The sequence below is a fragment of the Elephantulus edwardii genome, unplaced genomic scaffold, assembly GCF_000299155.1.
Source record: "Elephantulus edwardii isolate Elephantulus edwardi_28Jun2011 unplaced genomic scaffold, EleEdw1.0 scaffold00132, whole genome shotgun sequence".
NCBI lineage: Eukaryota > Metazoa > Chordata > Mammalia > Macroscelidea > Macroscelididae > Elephantulus > Elephantulus edwardii.
The window spans coordinates 3,446,694-3,462,050 of record NW_006399882.1 but is presented as its reverse complement, the minus strand read 5'-3'; the positions used below and the strand labels follow the sequence as shown (position 1 = coordinate 3,462,050).

Below are 15,357 nucleotides of genomic sequence, written 5' to 3'. Positions count from 1 at the left end.
TTCTAGAGGGGGTTTTGTGGTTGAGTTTTATTTTTTTATTTAAAAAACTTTCCCTCCTTAATTCCTTCAGGAAGTGCCTCATCCTCAGTACTTATTAAAAATGAGCAAGCAGTCCGAGGAGGCTTCTAGAGGTCTAAGTTCACAAACTGAATATGCATAAAAATGGAAAAATATCAAATTTTCATAATTACACCTTTTCATGCATACAGTACCTGGAGTGAATCGGCTTTGATTTGACTGATTTAATAGAGCCTTTCTAATTTAAATCCATCCCCCTCACTTTTCCTTAGCTGTTGTTCAATTTGAGATGGGAGAAAAAATGAATTCCTCTTTCCCACTTGGACAAAATCCAATAAGGATTATGCATTTCTAAATAGGACTGATGAGATAGCATTTCATTTCTGACCTCTTTCCCTAATTCAAGAACTTGGGGGAAGGGAAGTACTTCTGCTCAGGAGAGATAAACTAGTAAGTGAGAGGGCAGTGGAGGTTGAAGAGCCTCAAACTTAGGTTACCATACCTAGCATAGTGCCTTCCTCAAAGTTGACAGGCATTGGTCTTTGTTGCCAGAACAATGCTTAAGACAGAAGAGAAGCAAGAGGTAGTGATAAGAGCACAGTAAAAAGCAGAGACGTGGAATTGCAATGGCTGTGAAGGCCAGGTGACTCAATAGCCAGAAAGAACATCTGGAAAGGTTCGAAGTTGAATGACAACTGAAAATATCATTTACATTGTTATTCCAGGACATATGGCAAAATGAAAGAAAACGCCAGCAGAGGTGTGACTGGTTTAAATTGCAAGTCTAGTAGACATAGTGGTCTAAGTTCTGTTTATGTATGTTCACAAAACCTGAAATTTCTAGTTCCTTTTTTTTAACACAGGCAAGTGATTTATTTTATAATAAGGAATAAACAAGAATTCTTAATTCCTCTTCTTTCTTCTGGTGCCTGAACTGAGCGGTAGTAGCAACATGGAGAGCAACAGACTTGGATTCTGTGCAGACCTTGCTCTTTCGCAGCAGTGTGAAGGGAAGAAGCCTGAACTGCATGATTTGCAATCATGTCCTAGACAGAAGTGCCAACTGGGTTGCTCTCCGGATTATCAGTGGCTCCTGTGTCCTCCTTCTTATCTTCAGGTTTCATGGCAGGCAATAGAAGTACTTCCTTGATATTATTGGAGTCCATGAGGAACATGGTGACCGGGTCAATGCCCATACCCCAGCCAGGTGTCGAGGGCAGCCCATATTCCAGGACAGTACAGAAGTCCTCATCTATGAACATGGCCTCATTGTCACCAGCGGCTTTGGCCTTGGCCTGTTCTTCAAAGAGCTGTTCCTGCTGCATGGGGTCCTTCAGCTCAGTGTTGGCATTGCACACTTCCTTCTTCATGATAAAGAGCTCAAAATGCTTGGGCAAAAAAGAACAACCAAAAAACCCAAAAACAACAAAACACTCAGTCAGACCCTCTTTAGAGTGGTGCCACTTGGCTAAAGGGCTCATTATTTGTGGGTGATCACAGATGAATGTGGGCTGAGGCAAGTTACTTCCAAGAACTCTCCGACAAGCTTATCAAGGAGCCTGGCTGTGGTGTGAGGTGGAGGACATTCAACAGCTTTTGCTGTGCAGATATCATCAGGAATTTTGCATGTTTCTTCAGTTTCAAAGAGGTTCGTTTCTGGCAGCTTCACCCGCAGGACTTTCTCAAGTTCTTCCACCTTGCTGATTCTCCTGAAGGGTGGAGTGAAGTCGATCTCATAAGCTTGGGCCTGGAGGCCATCTGGATGGTAGGTGACCTTGTAACGGCCAGTGATGTGCTTCACCATCCCTGACATCCTCTCCTCTGTGATTTCCATGAGGTCGTGGTAGTCTGCATAGGCCATGTAGAACTTCACATGTGGTGAACTCAAGATTGTGAATCAAATTAATCCCTTCATGCTGCAACTGACATCCAGTTTCATAAACCTGGTCATGGCCACCAACCACCAGAATGTTGTGGTGGAGCTCTAGAGCAATTCGCATATATAAGTTCATGTCCAGCTCATTGTGGTACATGATGAAAGGTGTGGCCACTGTGCCTCTGGGGATGATGTTCATCACGGGTGTTTCAATCTCCAGGAATCCCAACTCATGCAAAAAACTTCTTCTGTATGTGGTGATCTTGGATTTCTGCCTCACAAAGTCATTTAGAATCAAGTCCAAGTATCTTTGATGATAACGTGTTTCCTTGTCTTTGAAGCCCAAGTGTAGATGAGGCAGCACATGCAAACATGGGGAGAGCAGCTTGACCTCGTAGGGCAGGATGCTCAGCTCACCTTTCTTGGATTTCCCTGGATGTCAATTATGTCTCCTCGATGTGGTTTGTTATTGGTATGAACGACTTTTTCTTCTAATTTGTAATTCCTGGAATTAGCCATCACTTGCAATTTGACCACCTGTCTTTGAAGGTCATAGAAGATGAGCTTGCTTCCAGAAGCTTTTTTGGCATGGATCCTACCTGCCACCCTTAAGGTGATATCCGTCATGTGGTCCCAGGCTGCAGGTGATTGTACTTCTGGATGAACGCAGTGAGTGAGATGTCCACATGGAACTTGGGTGGATATCAGTCTTCCCTGCTCACCTTCAGCTGTGGGACTGCTTGACTGTGGACCTTGTCGTATTGATTGGGGTCCAGGCTTTCCTCCTCAGTGCTCACGCCATTGCAGCAGCCTGGCTTAGCTCTTTCTCACTAAGTTCCTTCTGCTTTGCTTCCTTCTCTGCTACTTTCTTCTCAGCTTTCAGGTGCCTCTTGAGCTCACTTTTTAAAGTTTATTATTATTATTATTAATTTAAATGAAAATTTACAAAGACTTTGAATTTCCACTCACTCACTGTTGCATTTTTCTCCCTGTCCGCCCCTTCCCCTCCCCAGTTCACTCTTTTCTTTGAAAGTAAAAGAAAAATTCTTTCACTGTTATACAATCCTTCTCCCCAAGTCCATCCCACTATGCAGCCTTCATTCTGGACTCCTGTCATGACAATAGTACCTAATCACATATCTCTTTTAAACAGCTCACTTCTTTTATCAGAAATTGGTCTGTCCTTGTGAAGCACTGTGAAAGGAGCAAGTTGGCCCAGTCGCAGCTCCCTCTGACCCCACTGAGCCCAGGGGGTTTGGTGCAGAGACCCCTGACAAGCCTGACGGCAGCTTGCGTCAACATGGCAGAATACGCCAGAACTAGGGTTTACCACCACTTCTTACTCAGCCCACTTTCACTTCAGCTTCCTGTACCATGGCCATCTTTCCCGAAGGCCCTACCTGAAAGTCTAGTTCCTTTTAAAGAAGCATGTAACATATGTCTTCCCTGCATTAGGCTCTGCCCTAGTTAATGCTGATCTTTCTGAAATAATAAACCAGTCCTTCCTTCAAGAGGGCATCTCTGGTGGCTTAGTGGTAAGGAGCTGTGTGGCCAATCCAAAGACATGTGGTTCGAATTCTCCTTTGGCTCCACTGGAGAAAGTTGGGCAATCTCTTCCTGTGCAATTAAGTACTTCTAAAAACACACTATACTTGATGGCACATAACAACATAACAATGACCTTCAAGAAGAAAATTTTCCAGGGTAGGAAAACTGACTTATGAAGAGAATGGATATTGCTGTGGTCTAGGTCACAGACCTTAGTATTATTGGATATTAGCTCTAGGAGGAAATATCTACAAGTTAACTTGTCCAGACAACTTCTTCCAGGATAATTTCATTTGGGTTTTTTTTTTTTGCGGGGGGAGGGGCAGGGATAGAAGTTGACTTAACCACCATCTGCTCTAGGAAGCCTTCATATACAATTTGCCATTAAATTACATTTTATAAAAAAGTATATTAAACCTTAATGAGTGGACTTGATATTGCTGGACATTGTAAGAAAAGAGGTTCCTCTGCTTTCATAAACATTTGAAAACTCTCTGCAATTAAAAACAGACAATTACTGGTTTCCTTATTTCTCTTTGAGAAAAATTGGTTCTGAACTTGGAGAAGAATGGTCCCTGTTCAAGAGCTTTTCTTCAGTTTTTTGATTCTTATTTTTACCATATGATTTTGTCTCAAAACCTGAAAAGAAAAAGTAGCCATTGGCTGAAAAGATGGATCAGAAGTTTGTGAAGTTGAATTTACCTTAATGAATCCCATGAATGACAAACCTAAGTACCTCTTTTAGATAGAAAAATGTGAGTAGATGGGAATGAATGCCAACTTTTGGGTTTACAGAGGGGAATAAAGACTGTAGTGATACACAGGGAGGTGTATTTTGATTGCATTCCCTTCTTACAAATTGATTAATCAGAAAACAATTCATGGCAGCTACAATTGAAAACCTTTTAGTTACACAGAACCCCTGCACACTGAAGTTTCCATGCTGTATGAAGCATCAGAGAAAGACTGGAGCTTAACATTTTGAAATAGTAAACTCAAGTTCTTCAACATGACACATTGTTTTAATAACATCGATGCTTATTGATATTTTGAAAATCCTACATATAAAGTGCAGAAATCCTAATGTCTACAGATTAGAATCTGAATAGTTCATATTGTATATGTTTTGGGAGTTCCTTTTTAAGCTTTTCTTTGGATGTATATTTGCTTCATGCATCTACTGTAATCCTAGTCACACTTCCTGACACCTAGTCTCTTGACTCTCATTGCCATCAAGTTGGAACTGACCCCCAGCTGACTCTTCAGCAGGTTTTCAGAGGTTTTACATCACATAGCGAGTGGTTGTCCATTTTTCTCTTATGGAGCAGCTGCCAATTTGAACCTCTTGCCTTTGGATTGGCAGTGCAACTCTCTTCCCACTAGACAACCAGAGCTCTTTTGTAGGACACAGTAGGACCTCAGTAAACATATTCTAACTGAATAATTAATTCTAAAACTCAGATCATCTATCCTTGGGAACAATGGCTGTATCAGAGTCAGTCTTTACCCTCATGACAATGTAAGAGACATTAGTCAAAATCTCAGCTAATTATAACACAAGAATAGTAATAATTACCACACAAAGAAAGGTTTTCACATGTAGCTATGGAGATTTAGAGGTGATGGAACACATTGGTATTTGGGAATAAGGATGAAGTTGGTGAAGGAAAAGATCCAGTATGAAAAGTAACATATACGAACTTTGTAAGCAAACTAGTATTTTTTTTTTTAATACATGGAAGAGAAGGCATTTGGGATTGGTCTTTGAAGGTGAATCAAATTTTGATAGACTGAGATGGAGAAGGGAAGTTGCAAGAAGAGTGGTGGTAGGAAGGGGCTCAATAAATAGGCAGACACAGAAACTTCAATAGCACAGTTGCTGCTGAATTAGTTTTGACTCGAGTGAAAAACTATGCTTTTGAGCACAGCTTTGCATCATAGATCTTTCAAAGGCTGTAATCAAGATGTTTAACTGCATTTTACTGATTATGCATAGGCATTTGACTTTGTGAATCATTACAAATTATGGCTAGCATTGAAAATAATGGGAATCTCAGAACACTTATGCTCCTGGGAAACAGATACAGATCGTGAAGCTATTGTCTAAACAAAACAAAGGAACATTGACTGCATGGTTTAAATTAAGGAGACGTGCGCATCAGGACTTTATTCTTTCTCCATACCTATTCACTCTGTACAGTGAGCAAATAATTGGAGAAGCTGCACAAGATGAAGAAGAATACAGCTTCAGAACTGGAGGAAGACTCATTAAGAACCTGTTACGCAGATGACACAGCAAATTGTTTGTATAGAGTGAAGAAGACTTAAAGTACTTACTGCAGAAGATCAAAGATTACAACTTTCAATATGGATTACATATAAACATTAGAGGGAAAAAAAATCCTTCCTACTTGGACCAGGAAGCAGTCATCAGAACAGAGCAAGGAAATACTGCATGGTTCAAAATTAGAAAAGGAATGTGTCAGGGATTTGCTCTGTCTCCATACCTTTTCAATCTGTATGAAGAACAGAACATACAAGAGGCTGGAATTTATAAGGAGGAATGTGGCATCATGATTGGAGGAAGACCCATCAACAATCTATGTTATGCAGCTGACACAACCCTACTTGCTGAAACTGAGGAAGTCCTAAAGCATTTGCTGCAAGGGTCAAGGACTGTAATTGGCAATATGAAAATTCTTACCACTGGGCTGATTTGCAGCACCATGATAGATGGAGAAAAGATTGAAATTGTTAACAATTTCAGATTGCTCAGTTCCGCAATCAACAATCTTGGTACTATTGTCGTTATTATGTGCTGTGACTCGTAGTGACTCGATGTGCAACAAACCTAAACTCTGCTCTATCCTGTACCAATCTTACTGTCTCTGACACACCTTACCCCAGTCATTGAGTCACTCCATCTCATCCAGGATCTTTCTCTTTTATGCTGTCCCTCTCCCCTCCCAAGAATGTCATCCCTATCCAAGCACTGGTCCCTCCTTGCAACATGTCCAAAGTATCTCAGATGAAGCTTCAGAATCCTTACCTCCAAGGAGTAACCTGGTTTCACCCTCTCCAGGATGAACCTGTTTGTCCTCTTAGAAGTCCACAGTATATTCAATACTCTTCTCCAGCACCATAGCTCAAAGTCATCAATTCTCCTTTTCTCATTCTTAGTCATTGTTCAACTTTCTGAGGCATAGCAAGTAATTGCAAAGACTATGGCCTGGATCAGGCACACCTTAGTCTCCAGACCTACATCATTGCTCTTCAGTACTTTTGGTACTAGCAATTAAGAAATTAAATTATATTAAATTAGGAAAATGTCTTGTCAGGGAACACTCTAGAGTGCTTAAGAGCAAAGCTGTCACTGTAGAGTTGGACAAGGAATTGAACAATGACAAAGAATGACTGGATAGAAATTGATGTCTTTGATTTGTGCTGAGGTGAATATTGAACATACCATGGATTGCCAAGGTAAACAGATCTGTCTTGGAGAGAATGAAACCAAACTGCTCCTTGGATATAGGATACTGAGTTTCCATCTCATATACTTTGGGCATATTGCCAGAAAGTAACAGTTGTTGGAAAAGTATATCATGCTTGGAAGGGTCAAGGGACAGTACAGAGGAGGAAGACCTTGGATAAGATGGGTTGACGCCATAACTGGAATAATGAGGATAGATGTGTCAAAGACAGTAAGATGAGTTCAGGACAGAGCAGAGTTATCATGCATAGGGTCACTATGAGTCATAGCTGACTTGATGACACATAACAACAACAACAACAACAGACCAATAGACAACATCATAGAGATAAGATTACAAGATTGAAGTTGCTAATTATTTTCTTTTTCTTGGATCCACAATCCATATCCACGGTAGCAGTAGTCAATAATTCAAAACATGTATTACATTTTGAAAATCTGCTGGCAAGGACCTCCCCAAACTTCTAAAGAGTAATGATGTCAGCTTAAAGATTAAAATGTGCCTGATCTAAGCCATGGTACTTTCAATTAGATCCTTGTGCATCTGAAAGTTGGACATTGAATGGGTATGACAGAGGAATTGATGCCTTTGTATTGTGGTGTTGAAGAAGAGTATTGAATATCCTATGGACTGTCAAAAGAACTAACAAATTTGCCTTGAAAGAAGCACAATCAGAGTGCTCCTTAGAGGCAAGGATGGTAAAAGTTAGTCTTGGTTACTTTAGGCATATTTTTAGGAAGAATCAGTTCCCGGAGAAAGAAAGATAGAGGATCAGTGAAGGGAAGGAAGACCCTCAATGAGGTGGATGAATACACTGATTACTACATTGGGCTCAAGCATTATCAGAATCAGGAAGATGGCACAGGACAGGTGTGTTATTCATAGAGTCATTATGAATTATAGCAGTCTCATGGTGCCTAACAATGACAACAATACTCTTATGGAAGAGATTGCCAGGTCTGTCTTTCATACTGTCATTGAGTATATGAAATCTTAAATCTTTTAGTTAGCAAGCTGTTCACACCCCTGGGTCCTTACAACACATTCAGGAAGTGGTTAAGTTGTCCAGTTTGGTTTAAACATAAAATGTAGGGAATAGGAAGGGACTGTGTTCAGGAGTCTAAGGAAGACCTTGAATGTGGGAGAACAGAGTGAGTCTGGCTTTCTAGAAACCACAGAGAGTTATGACATAACAGCTGTATTTGGGGAGATGAATTGAAAGAATTGAAAAAAGGAGGTAGGAGAACATTCTTCCCTATTGCCCTTCAGCTACTCCATTCCCTGTAACCTTACCAACCCTGAAAGTGGGACGATTTCATAAAATTCAGATGGGCTCTGTAGCAACAAGAGCTGGTCTGGGACTTTAAAAACCAAATCCATTGTCATTAAGTTCATTCTGACTGCTCTAGACCCTCAGTTGGCTTTCCAACCTGTAAATCTTAACAGGAGCACACGTCCTCATTCTTCTGTAGAGAAGTTGGATGATTGGAACTACTGACCTTTAGGTTAGCAGTCCAACAATTAACGTGCTACACCACCACAACACCAGGGTTCCTTTATCCTGGAGAGAGATCCAAGAGAATTTGAAGTGCTCCATTTTATTTTTCTGTCTTGAATCAACAATTTCCAAAGCCTGTGAAAAGAGCCCAAGAGAGCTGTGGGAGAGAGCTTAATTGGGAGTTTGAAAGGAGCCACCCAATTTATGCAGACACTCTCCAGAGGCTAATTACAGCCGGCAGGGCTGGCTATAGACTCCTGCCAGTCTCACAGCTCCCTGACCAGCTGCTGGGGCTGCCTCATACAGAGCTACAGTCATTTTAGGCACCCTCTGGGTGGAATTTATAAAGCATTCCATTATTTTAAAAATCATCGCATGGAATTTCTATTTGTTTTGCTCCTTCCACTTTTGTTCAGAGGAATTGTTAATGGTCTTGAACTTCATTTGTTGAGACTTTGTGTGTGTGTGTGTGTGTGTGTTTGTGTGTGTGTGAGAAAGGTCAATGCCCAAAACTTAATGGCATGGGATCTCAGCACCAAGTCTACTTACCAAGCCATGAAGACTGATGTCTGTCTCAGGGATTTCTCCCTGGTAATTAATGCCTGAATGTCTGTATATTGGAATATGGCTGCAATTGAATTGTTGATGTCCACCGAGTATCTGAGAGAATCTGTAGTGTAGCAGTGTTTGCAACTTGACCATCAGCCCAAAGGTTAGCACTTTGAACCTATCAGCTGCCCCCCCAGGGGAACTGATGTGTAGTCAGTCAAAATTCACAGCTTTGGACAATATATGGGGCAGTTTTGTTGCTCTCCAGGGTCTCAATGAATTTGAATTGGCTCAATGGCAGTGAGTTTGCATTTTGATTGTTGTTGTTATGTTCTGTTGTGTTGGAACTGGCCCATTGCTGGCCCTCCAGTGAGCTCCCAGAGGCGGTAAGTTGCACAAGGGGATTGGCTACCTTTCTCCTGCAGAGCAACTGGTGGATTCGAACTACATGCCAGCTAGATGGCAGTGCAGCTCCTTACCACCAGGTCACCATAGCTCTGGGTTTAGGTGGTTGTTGTTGTTATGTGTTGTCAAATCAAGTATAACCAGTGGTGACCTTACGAATGAACAGTAGATATGAACTCTGTACTATCCTGTGCCACCCTCCAATCTCTAACACATTGCTGCAATCACTGTGTCAACCAACCTGGTTCAAGGTCTTCCTCTCCTTCACAATCCCTCCACCTTTTCAAGCATCATGTCCCTCTATAGAATAATCTCTCCTAGCAATGTGTCCAAAGTTTGTAAGACAAAACTTCACCATTTTTGCCATGGAATATTCAATGTAACATTCATCTGGATAATGAATACAGATGACAGAAGAAGAATTTATGCCTTTGAGTTGTGGTGTTGGAGCAGAGTACTAAATACCCCATGGATTGCCAAAAGAAACATATGTCTTGGAGAAGGTGCAGCCATTGTGCCCTTCAGAGGCAAAGACGATAAAACTTTAGAGTATGTTGCTAGGAGAGGCTATTCCTTGGAGAAGGACCGCATGCTTGAAAAGGTGGAGGGTCAGCAAAGAAGAGGAAGACCTTCAACCAGAGGATTAACACAGTGACGCAGCAATGAGCTTGAGTGTGTCAGAGATTGTGAGGATGCCACAGGGTAGGAGATGATGGTTTATAGCCTCACTATGAGTCATACTTGACTCAGGGACACCTAACAACAACAGAAACTTCAGAATAACATGGAAGAAAGTTCAAAGTCTTCATTAAGTGGTTAAAGTGATCTGACGACACCTTGGTCAAGCTCTTAGTCATTTTCAGTAACTACATCCCTCACAGAGACCCAACCTGATCTCAGTCTGACTCACTTCCTTCTTGTTCCCAGGGCAAGTTTCAAAGCACTTTCTTGTGTAGCTCTGTGGATTGGATTGGGGTCCTGCTAATAAGCAATGGAAATGATGAGGCCCACCAGAGGGAAAGAGCTAAGAGGGCTGCGAAAAGCACAAGCTCTGGACTCTGTGCCAATTATTAGCAAGTCTAATGAACTGTGGGTAGTAGAGCAAGAGCCCAGGAAGCCCTGAGCAGCGTGCAAAGACAAATACTATGCAGTCAGGATGCTCTCCAACTTGGGGACTAGGGTGTGAAAAAGTCACCAATTCAAAATAAGTAGTAGGAGAAGAAAGGACATTTGAGGCTAGTTTCTCAGCTGAATGCCTCCAAACAATCACAGTTTCCAAATTTCTTCCTTTTACACAATTGTGCTCTTCACACTCTCTTGCTATTTTCAGACTTGTGAGTTGATAAGGGGTTTGAGTTTCTGCTATCTGGAGCCTGATTAGTTTAATGGAGTCGTGATCCATTCTCTCTTTTCCTCCTAGAACAGGAGGCTTGAACGCAGGGCTGTGTGTGAAGCAGCTGATGAGTGGGAACAGGGCAAAGAGGGACAGTGTGTGGCTCCATGTCAGGGCTGGTGGTATTTGTCTGGAACGATAGTGACTTATGGTAATTTGAGACCTCAGAGAACGGAAAAGAATGGAAAAGAGCAGCTGACATTTATAGGGCAACTGAAGCATTTCTCATGATGGGGAAGTCTGTAACTTTTACTCCTTCAATTGATATTCATCCAACCAACCCACTGAGATTTATTAACCTCTCACTACATTGAAGGCACAGTATGGACACCAGGGTAGATAATAAGCGTGATTAAAATGATGGCTTGCATTAATGAACACTTATTGTTAATGAGCATTAATGTGACTGGTGCCATTCTAATTGCCTTGTGTGTAATAACTCATTTAATCTCATCAAGAAGTCTAGAAGTTAGGAAATGCTGTCATCCTATTCCTCCGGTTGAGAACTCAAATCACAGAGAGATTCAGAGATCACAATGAAGGTAGGTGGTAGTGCTGAGTTTTGAGCATCAAGGAGTCTTGCTTTGAATGGTTCATGAGCTTGGCTGCCAATCTGAAAGTCTGAGGTTCATCTGCCCACAGGTGTATCAGGATAAAAACCAACCACTGAAAACTCTGTGGAGCACAATTTTACACTAAATTTGTGGAATATCTGAGTGGAGGTGAACTCAACAAGTGGTAGCCTGGCTCTGGGACCTCAATTCTTAACCAGAGTTCCCTGCTGTCTCTTGGCCAGGGATGGGGTCTTACTCTGCTATGTCTCCTTGGATCCCATGAAATTAAGCAGCTGTGGTCATTACTGTTGATTTCAAGAAGGCCTTGTTTTATCATCACTATCTTTCACGCACTTATCTTTGAACAACATTTTCTGAAGATAATATAAACAGACATACACACATAAATAATAAAAAGGAAAAAATGTCTGTGAGTAGCTATTAGTTGAACAGAGAAATAGCTTTACCATGTCTTCTTCTCTTCTCAACTCTATACTGTTTAGAAAATCTCACTGAAACCATTTTTGTTGTCAATAAGTGCCACCCAGTTGATTATAATTCATAGTGACCCGATGAACAACAGATTGGAATCTTGCCCTATTTTGCACCATTGTTAAGATCTCCATCACCTTCAAGCTCATTGGTGTAGTCACTATTCCAATCTATCACCTCGAGGATTTTCTTTTCCCACTCTGATCCTCTGCCTTTCACAATGGGATGTGTTTTTCCAAAGATTGCTTCCTCTTGATAACATGCACAAAGTATGTGAGCAGACTTCCTCTATCCTTGCCTCGAAGGAGCACCCTGGTCACATTTCCTCCAAGGCAGTGATAGTAACATTATAGGTACCACGAGTTGTTTGTGGTTATTTTTGTCAAGTGCCATCGAGTTGACAACAACTCAGAATGATTCTATGAGCAACAGCTCTGAACCTTGCCATATCCTGAGCCACCATCACCATCTCCAGCACAATCTGATCCCTTTACCACAGTCACTGTCAACCCATCTCATCCAGGGTCTTTCTCTCCTGGGCTGAACCTTTACCCTTCCAAGCATGATGTTCTTTCCAAGCACTGGCCCCTCCTGGCAACATGCACGGAGTATGTGAGATGGAGTTTGAAAATCTTATAACATTATGGACAACAGACTTGAACTGTGTCCTATCCTGTGCCATCCTCAGAATCTCTGATACACTTGAAATTGCTGCAATTTCAAAACTCTATGCCCTTATGAACAGACCTGAACCCTGTTCTATCCTGTGCCATCCTCACCATCTCTGATAAACTTGTGCCCATTGCTGCAGTCACTGTCAGTCCGTCTCACTGTGGGTCTTCCTCTCTTTCACACTGTCTTTATTGAGAACACTAACCTACAACACACCTCTATGTTTAAATAGTTAATTGGAGAAATATGGTTCCAAATATTGGGAAGTAAACTATAATCAAGAATGTACTAGTTTTAAAGACGTTGAAAAGCATAACTAATGTAAAATTGGATAAAACATATAGATGGTGTGCTAAGAGAGTATCACTAGTATGGTTATATCTGCCTGTGGTGACAAATCTGAAAAAAAGATATTTGTTGGTGCAAAATTGACAATAGTTAAATTCATTTAAGGTCAAGTCCATATTCTTTTGTATTTTCAACACTCCCTGCTTCAAAGAGCGAGGGAGGTAGAAAATACATATACATATCATAAGCTAATGTCAAATTCTGACAGGCGTGTCTATGACTAACAAGATACATACTTTGGGGCATCAAATGGTGTGACTATTTTTGGCATCAAATGCACTGTACATAGGGCAGAACTTCAAAAGCAGTCTCCTCTCTTCTTCCCACACACAAACCTCCGGGTACTCCGGAGTTGTCTTTAAATTTAATCAACTCACTTCTAAGAGGAGATATGCTTCTGTTCCCAGGCTATCAAAGCTTCTTTATGTTTCTCTAGTGTAAGTCATTTGGTCAAGCAAACAGTGTTTGGGTACTGACAAAAAGGTTGGGGTTCAAGTCTATTTAGAGGCCTCTCAAAAGAAATGTTGGTAATCTACCTCAAAGAAACATTCACTGAAACCCCCGTGTTTTGTTTTTATGTATCATCCAGTTGCAGCTGATCCTTAGCTGACCCTCCAGTGGTTTTCAGAGGCAATGAATTGCACGGGAGGAGAGCACCCATCTTTCCCCCATGGGGCAGTTGGTGGATTCAAACTGCATGCCTTTGGGTTGGCAGCACAGCTCCTTATCACTAGGCCACTCAATCTCACAAAAACTCTACTGAGCCTTTAACAAGTTGGAAATGTAAACACTATATGTGATACGGCCATTCGACTATTAGGCATATATGGAAGTAAGGACTGTGATGTGAATAGGTATATTCTCCCATGTTCATTGCAGCACTATTGACAATCACAAGAAAGATAGAAACAGCACAGTGATGCATGCAAACACTGGATCACTACCCAACATTAAATAACAACTGGCCTAGTGGCAAGAAGCTGCACTGCAATCTCATGGTTAAATCTACCAGCTGCTTCATGGGACAAGGATTGGCAGTCTCTTCTCATGCAAATAACTGCCTCTGAGAACCCACGGGAGGATCAGCTACAGGTCGGATCAGACTCGACAGTACACAACAACAATAAAAATATCTCATAGCTTGGATGAATCTGGAGGAAGTTATACTGAGTGAAGTTTAATCACAAAAGGACAAATATTGTGTCAGACTGGTACTCTAAAATGTCCAGAAAAAGGGAGCTCTGGGGGCTTAGTGACAAAAATCTGTACTGCAATCCCAGAGGTACGCGGTTCGAATCCACCAGATACTCTCCTGGAGAATGTGGGACACTCTCCTCCTGTATCAGTCAGAACTGATTTGATGGTACACACACACAAATAATGAAATAAAATAATGTCCAGAAAAGGTTTTAAAAACCCCAAAACATTCCTTGAAGGTGGCAGGGGAAAGAAGGGTAAGTAAATCATGAATTAGGGGGTAGACATATATTAACTTGGGTGAAAGGAAAGTAAAAGACAATAAGGGGGATGTCTGCACAGATGATCAAAGTGAAGCTAGGCCCTGAGAGGAGCACGGGAGGTAAGGCTAACGTGGTAAACACTACTCCATACACAATCCTGCATTAACGATTATATCCAGGATCCAGGAGTAGACCACAGATACACAAGGTGAATCGGAGTGGGTGGGTGAATGAAACCAAATAGATATAGGTAGATTTATCAGATGGTATTTCTATGTATTTCTTTATATGTGTTGCAAATACATCCATGAATATAGCAGAACATACAGGGGACAAGCTCTGGTGTCCTGGTGGTAAGGAGCTATGTTGTCAACCCAAAGAAAACTGGTTTGGATCCACTAGCTCTTCTGAAGGAGAAAGATGGGCCGTCTTCTGCCATGTGATTTCTAGCCTCTGAAAACCCACTAGAAGGTCAGCTATGACTAAAGGTATGTAACACCTCCACCAACACAAAACAGCAGACAAGATTATAAAAACTTCTTAATCATAATCAAACACCTTAAGGGAATGAAAAGCTGGGCCTGGAGAATAAGGACCACAATCTCAAGGGAACTCAAGATCAAATGACATAACATAGTCCACAAAGAGAATATCTCTCCAGGGGTGAAGTCGGAGGGAGAGAGAAAATGTGGTGGCATCTGGGGTCTCAAAACTTGTGAATGAACGAGCAGCCATCTAATGTGCAATTTTTGGTCTCTCCACAAAGAAAAGAGGAATGAAGAAAGTGAAAGACATTTGGAAACTGTTAGTCAAAGGGCTAATGGACCACATGAATCTCAACCTCCATGATCTTGAGACCGGAAGGACTAGATAGCACCCAGCCACCACAGTCCACTACTCTGAAAGGGGATGTAATAGGAGGTTCTGGACACAGATAGAAGCATGTGGAACAAAATGAAACATATTAAAAAAAAAAGGGGGGGGCTGAGGCTAAGCTTCCAGCTCTGGTAAAGTCTGGGGACCTACGAGAGACCTTTAGAGACCCTTCAAGCC

At 41.6% G+C, this 15,357-nt stretch overlaps 2 protein-coding genes across 2 annotated transcripts in view; both read right to left on the bottom strand.

The window, feature by feature from the left end:
- SYNPR (synaptoporin) overlaps positions 1-15,357 on the bottom strand; it is a 307,523-nt gene that overhangs the window by 71,588 nt on the left and 220,578 nt on the right. The gene's annotated exons all lie outside the window — the stretch shown is intronic.
- LOC102860677 (lysine--tRNA ligase-like) lies at positions 1,065-2,521 on the bottom strand. The gene is made up of 4 exons (XM_006893862.1): positions 2,312-2,521; positions 1,946-2,165; positions 1,544-1,866; positions 1,065-1,406 (listed from the first exon to the last, which is right to left on the bottom strand). Exons 1-4 carry the CDS (start codon positions 2,519-2,521, stop codon positions 1,065-1,067), a joined length of 1,095 nt encoding a protein of 364 aa, XP_006893924.1.

What these genes read in the sequence shown, in the direction of transcription:
- LOC102860677 (XM_006893862.1), bottom strand. Translation starts at nt 2,521, where the DNA reads ATGACGGATATCACCTTAAGGGTGGCAGGTAGGATCCATGCCAAAAAA. An exon ending in TCCAGGGAAATCCAAGAAAG is followed by an intron (nt 2,166 to 2,311) that starts GTGAGCTGAGCA and finishes TTTGTGAGGCAG; the next exon opens with AAATCCAAGATCACCACATA. An exon ending in CCAGGTTTATGAAACTGGAT is followed by an intron (nt 1,867 to 1,945) that starts GTCAGTTGCAGC and finishes TGGCCTATGCAG; the next exon opens with ACTACCACGACCTCATGGAA.